This window comes from Pristis pectinata, chromosome 11, assembly GCF_009764475.1.
Source record: "Pristis pectinata isolate sPriPec2 chromosome 11, sPriPec2.1.pri, whole genome shotgun sequence".
In the NCBI taxonomy this organism is placed as follows: domain Eukaryota; kingdom Metazoa; phylum Chordata; class Chondrichthyes; order Rhinopristiformes; family Pristidae; genus Pristis; species Pristis pectinata.
Genome location: NC_067415.1, coordinates 22,112,085 through 22,127,307, shown reverse-complemented (window position 1 = coordinate 22,127,307; position 15,223 = coordinate 22,112,085). Strand labels below are relative to the sequence as shown.

Below are 15,223 nucleotides of genomic sequence, written 5' to 3'. Positions count from 1 at the left end.
CAGCTGAGACAGAACCAGTATAAAGGCTCAGATAACTTCCCTGCTTTTATACTTTATGCCTCTGTTAATGAAGGTCAGAATGGTGTTTGCCTTATTAACCAGTCGTTACTATCAAGGTCAAAACCTCTATTGAAACAATAAAGGTTTTCCCAATTTCTTCTGGGTAACAAGCTCATAATCAGCATCTCGAAATACTGCTCCTGAAACACATTTGCAGTCCATTTAAATTAAAAGATGAGAAATCCTGCAATTTCTGAATCAGCATTCCCAGGGATTGTCTGATCAGGATCCAATCCTTAATGTGTCAGACCTACTGATGATTAGGCTGGATTGTCACACACATATTTCCCTTCTGTTTACAGAAGGTGGTCGGACCACTGGTGTCACCCATTTCTTGCCAAAATACTGATTGCTCTCTGGCTGCTACAGTGAGGAACCTCCTGGCCTCTGTTTTGTGGGAGACTTCCACTGGCAGTGGTCCTTAGTTCATCAAAATTTATTGGCACTCTAGCATTGCTAAAATTTTAGAGAACTCACACTGAGAAAAAACCTGGAAGAAATGGGGTTTCCACAGCTCAGTCTGGGACTCAGATTGGGGTTGATGGTGAAGTGTTACTGCATTTAATATTTTTCTTTATTAGTTCTTATATTTTTGGCAGTATCCTACCACAGCTGGGCAAAAGGGCAAGAGCTAGTGAAATAGGCACCCCTCTCCTCACACTGCCTCCTCCAAGTGTCTGGTTACTTGTCTGGTGTGTGATGTGAAGGGAGTCCAGGTCTGGTGCAACATCCAAGAGGGAAAGGTAATGTTATGTTAACAAAGAGCAGACCTCCAGGGTGAGGGATGGGGAGAGGGCGAAGGGTAGTGGGTGATAGGAGGGTGAGTGTTTGGGAACAATAGACTTTTATTAATAGGGACCATAGGAAACCTAATAATTAAAGACATATCTTGAAATATCAAAAGGAAAAGAACCAGCTATTTTATGATGCTTTCTTCTGACTTCTATAATCCAATCACTTCACAAGGCAAAGACAGGATTACTAGCATGCAGGCTGTAAAGTGGAGTTGATGTTTCCCTAAGTAAAGGCAATTAGCCACGGATGGACCTCAGTAAGTTTCTAGAATTTCTCCAAAGGGAGAGATGTGCATGTAGAAAAAGATTTTGGCTTGTTGCGTTTAACATCTAGTCAGTTCAACACAGCTTTGCTATTTTTCCAGATGTGGCAAACAGATTAATAAACAGATTAATACCTCCTTCTATTCCTACCTTCACTATCACGTGGCACTGGCAGCAATCCCGAGATTGCTACCCTTGAGGTCCTGTTCCTCAATTTTCTGCCTAGCTCCCTGAACTCGCTCTTCAGGACCTCATCCCCCTTCCTACCTATGTCATTGGTGCCAATATGGACCACAACTTCTGGCTGCTCTCCCTCCCACTCAAGAATTCTGTGGACCCGATCAGTGACATCCCGGACCCTGGCACCTGGGAGGCAACATACCATCCGGGATTCATGCTCACTGCCACAGAACCTCCTGTCTGTTTCCCTGACTATCGAGTCCCCTATCACTACCATATGTCTCTTTCCCACCCTTCCCTTCTGAGCAGCAGTACCAGTCCCAGTGCCAGAGACCTGGTAACTGCAGCTAGGCCCCTGCAGGTCATCCCCCTCAACAGCTTCCAAGGTAGAAAACTTGTTACTGAGGGGAACAGCCTCCGGGGCTCTCTGTCCTGTCTGCCTGCCTGACTTCTTCTTCCTCTTCCCTCCCCTGACCGTCACCATTCTATCTGCCTCCTGAACCTCAGATGTACCTACCCTAAGGGGGGTGACTGTCACCTGATGCACCGTGTCTACATAACTCTCTCCCTCCCTTATGCTGCGCAGTGTTTGTAGCTGCGACTCCAGCTCATCAACTCTGAGCCGAAGTTCGTCCAGCCTCAAGCACTTACTGCAGATGTGGCCATCTTGGACCTCAACAAGGTCCACGAGTTCCCACATCAAACAGCTGCAGCACACCACCATGTCCTCCATCTGACTACCTTTCTTTTTTCCCTAGTTAGTCCCACCTACAAATCTATCATGACCAAAAGCTAAACCTTGCCTTTACCTATTTACCAGCTACTTACCCTCCTTGCCCCTTCATGCCGAAGCCCCTTGAGCCAAAGCCCAGAACACTCTGCTGCCACTCACTCCGCTGCCCGCTCTGACGCTGCCCGCTCTCTAGGCTGTTTGCTGAAGGGTAGGAGGATGGCTAGGGTGAAGGTAGGTCCGATTAAGGACAAAGGTGGGAGAATTTGCCTGGAGGCGGCGGAAGTGGGAGAAGTTCTGAATGAGTACTTCTCTTCGGTATTCACCAGGGAGAGGGGTCTTGATGATGCGGAAGGGAGTGCTGGTAGGGGTAATGTTCTCGAGGTTGTTGATATCAAGAGAGAGGATGTGTTGAAGTTGTTAAATAATATTAAGACAGATAAATCTCCGGGGCCTGACGGGATTTTCCCCAGGCTGCTTCGAGAGGCTAGGGAGGAGATTGCTGAACCGCTGGTAAGGATCTTTGAGTCCTCGTTGTCTACGGGGGTGGTGCCGGAGGATTGGAGGATTGCGAATGTGGTCCCCTTGTTCAAAAAAGGTAATAGGGATAGGCCGGGGAATTATAGACCGGTGAGTCTCACGTCTGTGGTGGGTAAGCTGTTAGAAAGGATTCTAAGGGATAGGATTTATGAACACCTAGAGAATCATGGACTGATTAGGGACAGCCAGCATGGCTTTGTGAAGGGAAGATCTTGCCTCACAAGCCTGATAGAGTTCTTTGAGGAGGTGACCAGGAAGATTGATGAGGGCAGTGTGGTGGATGTGGTTTACATGGATTTTAGTAAGGCATTTGATAAGGTTCCTCATGGTAGGCTTCTTCAGAAGGTCAGAGGCCGAGGGATCCAAGGAAGCTTGGCTGTGTGGATTAGGAATTGGCTTGCATGTAGAAAGCAGAGGGTTGTGGTGGAAGAAGTGCCCTCGGATTGGAAGGCAGTGACTAGTGGTGTCCCGCAAGGATCAGTTCTGGGACCTCTACTTTTTGTGATATTTATAGATGACTTAGATGAGGGGGTGGAGGGCTGGGTTAGTAAGTTTGCGGACGACACTAAGATAGGCGGTGTTGTGGATAGTGTGGAGGGCTGTCGGAGCTTACAGAGGGATATTGATAGGATGCAGAGCTGGGCTGACAAGTGGCAGATGGAGTTCAATCCGGAGAAGTATGAGGTGGTACACTTTGGAAGGACAAACTCCAGGGCAGAGTACAGGGTAAACGGCAAGGTACTTGGCAGTGTGGAGGAGCAGAGGGATCTGGGGGTTCATATTCACAGTTCGTTGAAAGTTGCCTCACAGGTGGAAAGAGCAGTTAAGAAGGCCAATGGGATGTTGGCTTTCATAAACCGCGGGATTGAGTTTAAGAGTCGCGAGGTTATGATGCAGCTTTACAAAACTCTAGTTAGGCCACATTTAGAGTACTGTGTTCAGTTCTGGTCGCCTCATTATAGGAAGGATGTGGAGGCATTGGAGAGGGTGCAGAGGAGATTTACCAGGATGCTGCCTGAATTGGAGGGTATTGAATATGAGGAGAGGCTTAAGGTGCTAGGGCTTTATTCACTGGAAAGGAGGAGGATGAGAGGAGACATGACAGAGGTATATAAAATATTGAGAGGAATAGATAGAGTAGACAGTCAGCGCCTCCTTCCCAGGGCACCAATGCTCAAGACGAGAGGTCATGGCTTTAACGTTATGGGTGGGAGGTTCAGGGGAGATGTCAGAGGGAGGTTTTTCACCCAGAGAGTGGTTGGTGCATGGAATGCACTGCCTGGGGTGGTGGTGGAGGCAGATACATTGAACAGGTTCAAGAGCTTGTTGGATAGGCATATGGAGGAACGTGAGATAGAGGGATATGCGGGAGGAAGGGGTTAGGTAGTGTGAGGGTGGTCTGATGGACGGCACGACACGGTGGGCCGAAGGGCCTGTTTTGTGCTGTATGGTTCTATGGTTCTATGGTTCAGACAGGGGGAGCTTGTGCCATTAAGGTAGGTTCTCCAAATTTTTGTGTCTTTAAATGGGTATGAAATTAGATGAGATAATGAAATGTGTCCACTCAGGAGATCCAATACGGCAAGCACAGCAATGAAATGTGTAGCATAGTCTCTAAATAACTTGTGTGTTACCCCAGTAGCTGCATTGCTTATTTTGTTTTGTTTTATTCGTGGGGCAGAGGGAGGGGTTGGGAAGTGGATTGTAGAAAAGGAATGCATGAGCTGGGTAGTTCAGTGGGGATCAGGAGAAATGGTAGGGTAGATAATCAAGGAGGGGTGAACATGTCATCCATATTGTTAGGGGTGATGGTAGCTCAGAATCAGTAGGGCACTTGCTGTGAGACCTCTGTAATAAATGGGTTCCTGGCTCATTCTGGGACTTTGTGGGAATGCAAGTGGAGCACAGAAGTAGCTAGAACTTGAAAAAGCAGTTATTTGCTTACAGGGTGGAGACGGATGCAAAAGAGTTTCTTGAATCCAACAGGTCTTCTAACTTATTTAACCATGAGCCCAAGCAGATTTATTTTCAGACTGATAAGTGTTCTGGGATGTATGCAGATGATGGGCCATCAACTCTGAGTGAAATTATGGCAGCAATCTTTCTGCCAGGCATCACCAGCACTACAGTATTCAGTAACACTGACCACTCACACACTGAGCTGTAGCCACGAGTGTCTACCTCAATATCAATGCTGAAGACATTAAATGTGGTTTCCTTCCTGTGTTTGCTATTTGTCTAACATTGCCATTGTGTGAACAGTCGCTCATATTCCATCTGGGTAGTCTGCAGCCCTATGACAGGAACAATGAATTCTCCAATTTCAGGTAACCTGCTCCCCCTCTGTCCCTTTTCTCTCTCCCCTTGATCTGCTCAGTTCCCCCTATACCCACCTCACCCCCAGCTCCTGTTTCTCTCTGCTCCTTCATCCACCCCACCTGCCCATCACCCACACACTCCTCCCACTGGCTACCATCCCACTAGTGTCCCATCTGCCCACCCCACCTCCCTTATTTGGATCCATGCTCCACCTGCCCCTCCTAACAGGTTCCATCATCTACAGCCTTATGTTGCCTCCACCTATCACCTCCCAGCCTCTATCGCTACCTTCACTCTTCCTTCCTCCACCTGCCTATCACACCTCCTCACCTGGATCCATCTATTGCTTGCCAGCTCTTGCTCCACCCCTTCCCCTCACCTCTTTGCATTGGGTATCACCCCTCCATCTTTCAATCCAGGTGGAAGATTTCAACCTGAAACACCCACTGTCCATTTCCCTCCACAGATGCTGCCTGACCCACTGAGTTCTTCCAGTAGTTTGTTTTTTATTCCAGATTCTAGCATCTGCAGTCTCTTGTGTCTTTGCTTATAGGATTAATTGTGCAGTAATGCCTTGTGCAGATTTTGTGTGGGGCAGCATGGTAGTATAGTGGTTAGCGTAACGCTATTATAGCGCCAGTGACCTGGGTTCAATTCCCGCTACTGTCTGTAAGGAGTTTGAACGTTCTCCCCGTGTCTGCATGGGTTTCCTCCGGGTTCTCCAGTTACCTCCCACATTCAAAAGGCATACAGGTTAGGAGTTGTGGGGATGCTATGTTGGCGCCGGAAGAGTGGCGACACTTGCAAGCTGCCCCCAGCACATTCTCAGTAATGCAAAAGACACTTTTCACCGTGTGTTTTGATGTACATGTGACTAATAAATAAATATCTTATAATAGATTTAGTTGTCGCCTACATAGAAATATCTGTTAGGCATTTCCTGAACAAAAATTGGATTGTCAACTTCCATGAAAAGTTGAATATGTTAATGATATCAAGACAGGAGTCCCAATTGAAAATTTTGTTGAAAGAGAACTGCATTTAAATGTCATTATAAAAGCTTTTATTTGTTTTGATGCATCAGGGTATGATCAAAATAAGTGACCGGGTTTCACACTGTAGCATTCCAGGCATTAGGATTCCTTCCACTCTTCTGATGAAAGGTCTTTGAACTGAAATATTTCCTCTGTTACTCCTTCTACAGATGTTGCTTGACCCGCTGAGTGTTGCCAGCATTTTCTGCTTTCGATTAATATTCATAATGTATGTTATAAAACATTTTGTTATTTTCATAAAATGTGCAATGGTAGAACTTGCAGTGAGGACAATTTTATTCCCATATTCCTTAATGGATTGTGCCTTTAACACTGGCATCATCAGCATGCGCAAAGGCCAGGCTGTTGATCACCTGCATCCACCAATGAGATCAGTGCAGCCAGGTTTTGCAGGAGTGAGGCACTAATGACCTGCAGTGAGAGTCCGTAGGGTCAAGAAGGCTTTGCCATCTGGCATACATTGCGGGTGTCATTACAAGTAAGAAGCCACTCATTGTCAGATTGAACATTCTGACTCATTACTACATTGAAATAGACAAATGTGAGAAAGGAAGTGCCAAAACCAGGCATGAGGAAATATCCTTTAATGAATAATTGCTTCCAAAAGAAAATACAAAAGAAAGCACCAAGTTCAGCATATTTTCATGAACTTTTAGGCACGATTAAAAATAGTTTCCTAAAAAATTGCATCAAGGCAGGATTCAAAATGCAAAATGCAGGAATAAAGAACAAGTCTTTCATTGATACAAAAAAGTTTGGAAAAAATGTTAATACAACTCAATTTATATAAGTACAAACAACCTGAATCTGTTTGTGAATTGCAAAGCTTTTTATGCCTTAATACAAAATGCATGTCAGAAATAACCCATAGAGTTACTAGAGCAAGCAGTGACACTAACTTTTAATCTTAACATTGCAGGATATCAGTTTCAATGCATTAGCCAGTTCCTTATCTGCATTTACTAAGCCTAGCTTCAAAAATGGAAACTAATAGAAAAGATAAACTAATTTTTAATCTTTTTAAGCAAATTGATATGTTCTTGTACAGATTCCTGCTGTGCTTATTAATATCCTACCACTGATAAAACTGGAAGATATGATATTTTTCAGATAGGTCACATTTTTAATGACAGAAAAAAGAACCTGCTATTACTTGGAATAAGTGATACAAATAAATCACTATTTAGTAAATTACCCATTTTACATTTTATAACATCCCTGATTTAATTTTCCAATAGTACCAATGAAAAGCCTCCAGAATCTAACCAATTTTATTTCTAAAACATACCGCAAAATCTTTGCAAAACATTAGGAAATTGAGGATTTCATGTTTTTTTTTGGTTTTTGTTATTCAACATTCATGTGAACTGATAGGAATTTTGTGACATGTGCAAAACTGACATCCTTCTCATCTGAGATTGCTGTAGGCTGTGCCTCGATCTTAACTTAAAGTCTTCTTCTTTGGTTGGATGTCCTCCATTTTCAGAGCAAAAGTTTCATATCTTCTTTAAGCCTGTATCTTTTCTTCTTCGTGGGAGTCTCTTCATTGCATGCCTTGTCCTTCTTGACCCAGCTGGATGTGGAAATTACAAAAATAAGTCCCTTCATACACTTGAATGTGTGTAGTCCAGTAAAATTACAAGCCAACTATGCACTAGAGCTGCTTTATTATTTTTTAATTAGAGCAATAATGTTGAAATTAATATCGTTATTTAAAGGTCAGCAAAGGGATTTTTTTGTTAACAATTTAACTGCTTTATCTTTGTTAATCTGGCTTTAGAGTTTTATATAAATTAATCTTTTCTTCTATAATATGTTCTTTGAATAATGATTACACAGAGTGTAATAACATACATTTTTAAGAGAATTTTATCCAGCATTAAGCCGTTTCGTTTTTTAGAAACATAGAAAACCTACAGCACAATTCAGGCCCTTCAGCCCACAAAGCTGTGCCACACATGTCCCTACCTTAGAAATTACTAGGCTTACCCATAGCCCTCTATTTTTCTCAGCTCCATGTACCTATCCAAAAGTCTCTTAAAAGACCCTATTGTATCCGCTTCCACCACCGTTGCCAGCAGCCCATTCCACGCACTCACCACTCTCTGAGTGAAAAACTTACCCCTGACATCTCCTTTATACCTACTCCCCAGCACCATAAACCTATGTCCTCTTGTGGCAACCATTTCAGCCCTGGGAAAAAGCCTCTGACTATCCACACGATCAATGCCTCTCATCATCTTATACACCTCTATCAGGTCCCCCCTCATCCTCCGTCGCTCCAAGGAGAAAAGGCCAAGTTCCCTCAACCTGCTTTCATAAGGCATGCTCCTCAATCCAGGCAGCATCCTTGTAAATCTCCTCTGCACCCTTTCTATGGCTTCCACATCCTTCCTGTAGTGAGGTGACCAGAACTGAGCACAGTACTCCAAGTGGGGTCTGACCAGGGTCCTATATAGCTGCAACCTTACCTCTCAGCTCCTAAATTCAATTTCACAATTGATGAAGGACAATACACCATATGCCTTCTTAACCTCAGAGCCAACCTGTGCAACTGCTTTGAGTGTCCTATGGACTCGGACCCCAAGATCCCTCTGATCCTCCACACTGGCAAGAGTCCTACCATCAATACTATACTCTGCCATCATACTTGACCTACCAAGATGAACCGACCTCCATGCAGACCCGTCAACAACCACTCTTTGCCTTCTGTGGGCCAGCCAGTTCTGGATCCACAATGCAATGTCCCCTTGGATCCCATGCCTCCTTACTTTCTCAATAAGCCTTGCATAGGGTACCTTATCAAATGCCTTGCTGAAATCCATATACACTACATCTACTGTTCTCCCTTCATCGATGTGTTTAGTCACATCCTCAAAAAATTCAATCAGGCTCGTAAGGCAGGACCTGCTCTTGACAAAGCCATGCTGACTATTCCTAATCATATTATACCTCTCCAAATGTTCATAGATCCTGCCTCTCAGGATCTTCTCCATCAGCTTACTAACCACTGAAGTAAGACTCACTGATCTATAATTTCCCTGGCTATCTCTACTCCCTTTCTTGAATAAGGGAACAACATCTGCAACCCTCCATGGTCAATTAAATTGGATGTTCAATGCAGCTACATCATTTGACAAACACCCAAGTGTAATGTCAAAATAAATACTGCACGGACCATAGCCATAAGTATTTATTGAGACCAGGAACTAAGGAACTATTTATCTGCACTTAAATGAATAAGTAATACTGCTAGTTCTTTTCTCCCCAAAGGAGCTGGGAATGGAAATTAAAATTCCTTAATGAAGAGATCAACAAATGGCTGGGATATTTAGGGAGTGGTGAAAAGTGTATTAAAACATGACTATATTGCAGTATTTTATAGAGTGGGCTCGACTAGTTGCACATCGCCTCTCCATCAAATCTTTAATGTCCATACACTCGTATCAGCCAGAAAATAAGTAGAAATGATTTACAGGTAGAAACACTTGTAAATTCTAATTCTGGCCATTTATGCCTGAATAGGTATCTTTGGAATAGAAATTCAATAGCTCCATTCTCATTTTTCAAACACAGTATTGCTGGAAATAGCAGCTGGTTGGGAGGGAGGGGCATGCACATATTACTTGCCCAAAGAGAGTTGCTAACATATTGAAGGAGGTACAAAAAGAGACATCTGGAGCCCATGCCCAAAGCTGTGTTAGACACTTTCCATATTCAAATGGGGGACTGAACAAATGGAGCAAAACGCAATCAGTACTGAACCTTAAAGGGGCAGATGGAGGCTACTACCAAGGTGACCAGATTAAAAACTACTTATGAGTGTGGAACCAAGAGAAGCCACGATGCTACTTAAATAGCTAAATAGTTTTACTCTGTTAATTTACTCGTTTTATACCTGGCTCTGTTTATGAATTCACATTGCCTTTAATGGTATTGAGTGTCCCTAATGCATCCAGAAATTGGATTGGACCCTAATGCCAGATTGGGCTTCCCTTAAAAAAATGTGTAATTGGCCAAATTTGTCTGGAACAATGTTAGGATACTTTACAGTCAAAAGTGGTGTGTTAAAACAGACCTGCACAGTTCTCAACAGAACCACGCAATTGAAGGCTGTACAACAATCAGAGAAGGGCATACCACCCAGAGAAGCCAAATAGCAACAGCATGCACTGTGGAGAGACAGCTGCAGGATAAAGGAAAAGGGCTCCCAGGTTCATGGAAGACTTGATCAATGAGATAAATAGCACGGGAGAGGATGGGCACCAAGGAAACCAGAAGACCCACAGGGGCTATTATAAGAAGAGACGGGCAGGAGGTGCCTCCAATTGCTTTCTTCAGGTATAGAATGAAGCAATGCAGAAGTATATTTCATTTCCGCACAAGCGTTGTCAGGATTAGATGCAGATCATTAAAAGCACTGCTCTCAAGCAGACATGGACACACAAACTCTTCTGCTTCCTCTACCATCCCTCAACCTCACACTATCATCAACATTCTAATACCGTCTGTTCCCGCCGCATAAATACACAGTGATCAAGATCAAAGATCTGCATCCTTTTTGCTGGTCCCCTGGGAGCCCTACTTTGTGCATGGGATCAAAAGTAATAGGAATAGCTAAGAGACCAGCAGTTAAAAGTGATTGGTAGTGTAGGTAAGCATGACAATACTGTGATCATATTCAATTGTTTTGAATGAGGGAAACATGATGATCCTGTTTGTGAGACTTGATCAGTTATTCCCCATTATGTGCCTAAACATTGTCAGCTAGTAACGTGGCTTAAAATGGACTTCACATTTAGTTCTATGAACAATTTCTCATCATAGAATTAATGTGGACTTCATTGGCTTAAAATGTTAGCCCCTTAATTGTTCACCATACCCACTATTTGTCTGTTTGATCAAAGGATTATGATGAGTATTAGTCCCTAATGTAATAATGTTTGTGTGCATCAAAAAAAAGGGTCCAATCCAATTTCTGGATGCATTAGGGACACTCAGTACCATTAAAGGCAATGTGAATTTACAAACAGAGCCAGGTAATAGCACGAGTAAATTAACACAGTAAAACAATTTAGCTATTTAAGTAGCATCGTGGCTTCTCTCAGTTCCACATCCATAAGTAGTTTAGCTGCAATATTGAATAGCCACTATGTTGAACAACAGTACAAAGTCTTCAAGTTCTTGATCACTGCAGAGCTGAGATCTGCAAATGGAATATTTTATGTGGAGTTTAGAGTTCTTTTATAAAAGTGCCACTGGTCAAGAACTACAAGCTGTTGCATCAAGCCATGTAAATTATTGGATCGGTACAGGTGGACCTATATAGCAGAATGTGAGGGATTACCTTGTGACATAAGGCTTCTCCACCTGATTATTTATGTCTTCTCTTTTTTACCTGATCCCTCAGGATTAAGGATGGCTTGCTTCTACTCTCGTTTTGTTGGTTCTGAGGTGACTAATAAAGCTAATGTGGGGTCTTCAGTCTCTGCCACACTTGGGGCAGGAGGTGTTTGGCAGATTATGTGTAGTTAAAGAGTAGATGTGCTCATTCTGCTATTTACATTGGGCTCTTATGCTCCCAATGCACGAGCTCTAGGCTCAGTGCCAACCTGAATGCTCCTTCCCCCCTTTGAACATCATAGCCATGGATTCCAGGAGTCAGTAGGGATGTTGCACATTCTTAAGGAAGGCTTTGAGAATATCTCATTGAGCAAGTCAACAATGACTTGGAGGTCAGCCTCAGAACACATGCATACACAAGCATCATCATTCGTTCTATAGTGACCTTGGTTCTGAAGTGGAGACAATGAAAGTTGAATTGTTTCCCATTAGTCCTCTGGGTTAGCTTCACTTCAGCAGGAAATTTATTGGGGTCTCCACTGAGATTGGACCTGCAGGATCATGATTTGTACGCCATCATGAAACTGAAGGTGGATTTCTGTAGGCAGCCAAATTTGATAAGAATGCTCCAGTATCTCTCTTGATTGACAGAGAAAGGCCACGTATTGTGGTGGTTGCTGCTACTCGCTGCATTTCCTTTGGTGTTGTCACTCTTGGCAAAGATCATGTCCATTGTGCCTCTAGATGGACGGAATCCACACTGCAGTTCAGGGGACAGCTCTCAGCCACCTTTCCAGGATGACCATTTGTAGTTGCTTCAGTGGTATTTCTTGAAGATGGATGCAAAGAGTCTACAGACAGCTTTGGGAGATGAATTTGTGACTGAAGTTGCTGTCTGCAAGTTTTAGAACTTCATCAAGGATACTATCTGCTTCCAAGGATTTGTTGGTTTTAGTTGACAGAGGGGTGGCAGCAAGATTGGCTTTGCTGTGGGATAGAGGAAGGGCGGCTCCCATCAAGGTCAATGGCATACTGTGTTCTCAGTTATGCACTGGAATGTGAAGAGAATCACTTGTTTGCATTTAGAACTGTGATTTGGCAAGCTGCTTACAAAAACTATCACTGTGTCAGGGTCCTCATGCAGCCTCTGCACAAAATGCTTGCCTCATCCACTGAGCTGAGAGATGGGGTTATGGATACTGAGCACGGGCATTCCTCTAATAGATTCCTCTTGCTCCTGATGTTCTCCAGGCTCAGCCTCATGATCCTCAGCCTTCAGGTCTCCTTGTTGCTTTGTTTTTGATTGGCATGACTGTGCAGTGTGCAATAAAGGATGGTGAAATCTCCCCAGCTACTTGATGTGTGCTCAAAGGCACCCCTGGCCCGCTCTTCACCTTCAGTATATTTTTCATGAGTATCCTGGTATTTTGGTGATTCTCATTGTAGCTGTACTCTGGTTGGGGTGTTTGGACAGTGTACTGGTGTAAACAGTCACAGAACAGAGTCCAGGATCCATCCCTCAGACCAGTGCTGGCTGCTGAAAATATCCAGCTTTGCAGACTCCTTAAAGGATAAATGAGGCACATATACTTCAGGGAGATGTGGCATTTATAATTAGGAAGTTCTCATGGTCCACAACACTCTGAACATTGAGGGACGGGAAACTTTCCAGATCATGAGAAGATCTGGGTTATTACTATAAGCACATGAGTGGAGTGAGTGTCTGCTTGCATTTGTTAGAGAACCAACAATATTGACAAATGCCAGTGCCTGAGATGTCTCTTTCTCCTCAGCAAAATCAAAGTAGATAAAATTATCTTGTAGGGAGGACAATGATCAGGTGGCCTCTTGAATGCTGCACTGAATGGGCAAAACAGGAGAGATCTGCAGCGGCTGCTTAGCATGATCCATGGTAAGAAAGTTAAGAATTAACATGGCTTTGACATCCATGGAGAGTGCAGTCCAGGCATGAGAATGTGGCCAATGGATTTCAGAAAGTCACATAATTCTGTGGTGACAGACTTGGAAAACCTAAACCTACAAACATGTTGTTCAGCAGAAAGGTCCAGGTAGAATGTAATGTCTCTGAAAATTCTCTAGCAGTTGGCTCTTCACAGATGCACATCACTCTTCCTGCCCTGAGGTCCCTGAGCCACTCTGAATGGCCAGCCATGTCTTTACAATGTGTCCAATGATGGAGTGTTGTCAGTGGTGAAATTACTAAGCACTAATTGAATGAGTATCATAGAAGCTGCATGCTGGAGGAACTACTGAATCTCACTTGTAGACTTTGAATGGTGCCTGAGTAGCCTATAATCAGTCCTGAAACAGCCCAGTCAGGTATCCTGACGCCCACTGAATGTCCCATTGAAATAGCAAGGAGCAACAAAATGTTAGAATGAGACTGCACCACAACAGTTGTAGTATGGAGCTTTAAGCTTTAATTTATAGTGGCACCGAGGGGGAAGTGGACGTTGTGCATATAATAATGTCAATTGGTGTGCATCTGACTCCATGAAATTCAGCATACTGTGAAATATATTTAGTTTTAGAAATGTTAATTCTAAAATTAAAGTACATAGTTTTTAAAGTTATGTATGGTTACAGCAAGCATTTGTCCTCTATTGCAAGAGGATTGGAGTTTAAGAGTAAAGGCATTTTACTGCAGTTATATAGGGCCCTGGGGAGACTGCACTTGGAATATTGTTTAAATCTCTGATCTCCTTACCTAACCAACATACTTGTTATAGGAGGAGTGCAATGAAGGTTCGGTAGACTTATTCCCAGATAGGACTTTGTCCTATGAGGAGTGATCAAGCAGTTTGGATATTTATCATGGGTTTAGAAGAAGGAAATGTGATTTATTGAAACAAATAAAATTCTTAGGGGCTTGACAGGGTAGTTGCAAGAATAATGTTTCTCTTGGCTGGAAGGTTTTGAACCAGGGATTAAAAATAAGGGCCAGTCATTGAGATCTAAGATGAGAAGAAATTTCTTCACCTGTAGAGTAAGATAGGGAATTTTGGAATTCCCACCTAAGAGGGCTATGATCCATCGAGTGTCTTCAAGGCAGAGATTGATTGTTTTTTGGATGTTAATAAGTCAAGAGATATAGGATTAGTGTAGCAGAGTGGCGCTGAGGTAAAAGATCAGCTCAGAAAACATGATGATGCTGGAGGAAATCAGCAGGCCAGGCAGCATCCGTGGAGAAAAGCAGGCAGTCAATGTTTTGGGTCAGGACCTTTCTTCAGGATTGAAGATAGGAAAAGGGGAAGCCCAATATACAGGAGGGAAAAGCAGAGCAGTGATAGGTGGACAAAAGAGGGGAGGCGGGGTGGGCACAAGGTGATGATAGGTAGATGCAGGTAAGAGATAGTGATAGGCAGGTGCGGGGGGGGCGCGAGCAGATCCACTGGGGGATGAGTCAAAGGTAAGGAGGGAAAGGAAGAAGAAGGGTAGAAAAAAAGAGGCTAGGAAAGGGAGGAAGCATGGTGGGGGGTGAGGTTGTGGGGAAGGGGGGGTGGGGATTACTGAAAGTGGGAGAATTCAATGTTCATGCCGCTCCCTCAACATGTCTTTCTCTTGCTTTCTCTATCACAGGTTTACCTAGCTTCTTCTTAAATGCATCCATAAGATTCATGTCAACCATTCTACGTGGTCACAGGCCTTAGTATCAATTTGGTGGACCTGAATATGGGGAGGACAAATAACAAGTCACCACTGGGATGCCAAAATCTTTGTGCTATTGGCCAAGATGAATTTGTACCTCACACTGTTTTCAGTGACAGGGGAGGTTGTTATGAATGTGAAAGTATTTGCAGAAAAAATACTCTTTAGATGCGACTTTTATAAACTACTTTAAAAAATAAAAAGTGCCATGATTCATTGATCTTATGTCTCCAATCATAGGACTGACTATTGTAACTGAAGGATTAAGG

The 15,223-nt window shown here is 43.4% G+C and overlaps 1 protein-coding gene across 4 annotated transcripts in view; it reads right to left on the bottom strand.

The window, feature by feature from the left end:
• Positions 1-6,511: 6,511 nt before the first annotated feature.
• Positions 6,512-15,223, bottom strand: part of LOC127575736 (periostin-like) — a 66,065-nt gene continuing 57,353 nt past the window's right edge. For all 4 annotated transcript variants that reach the window (XM_052025756.1, XM_052025753.1, XM_052025754.1 and 1 more), the window contains one exon: positions 6,512-7,515. In XM_052025756.1, coding sequence (XP_051881716.1) covers positions 7,439-7,515 — 77 coding nt within the window. In that variant the 3' untranslated portion in view covers positions 6,512-7,438. The remainder of the gene's footprint in view (positions 7,516-15,223) is intronic.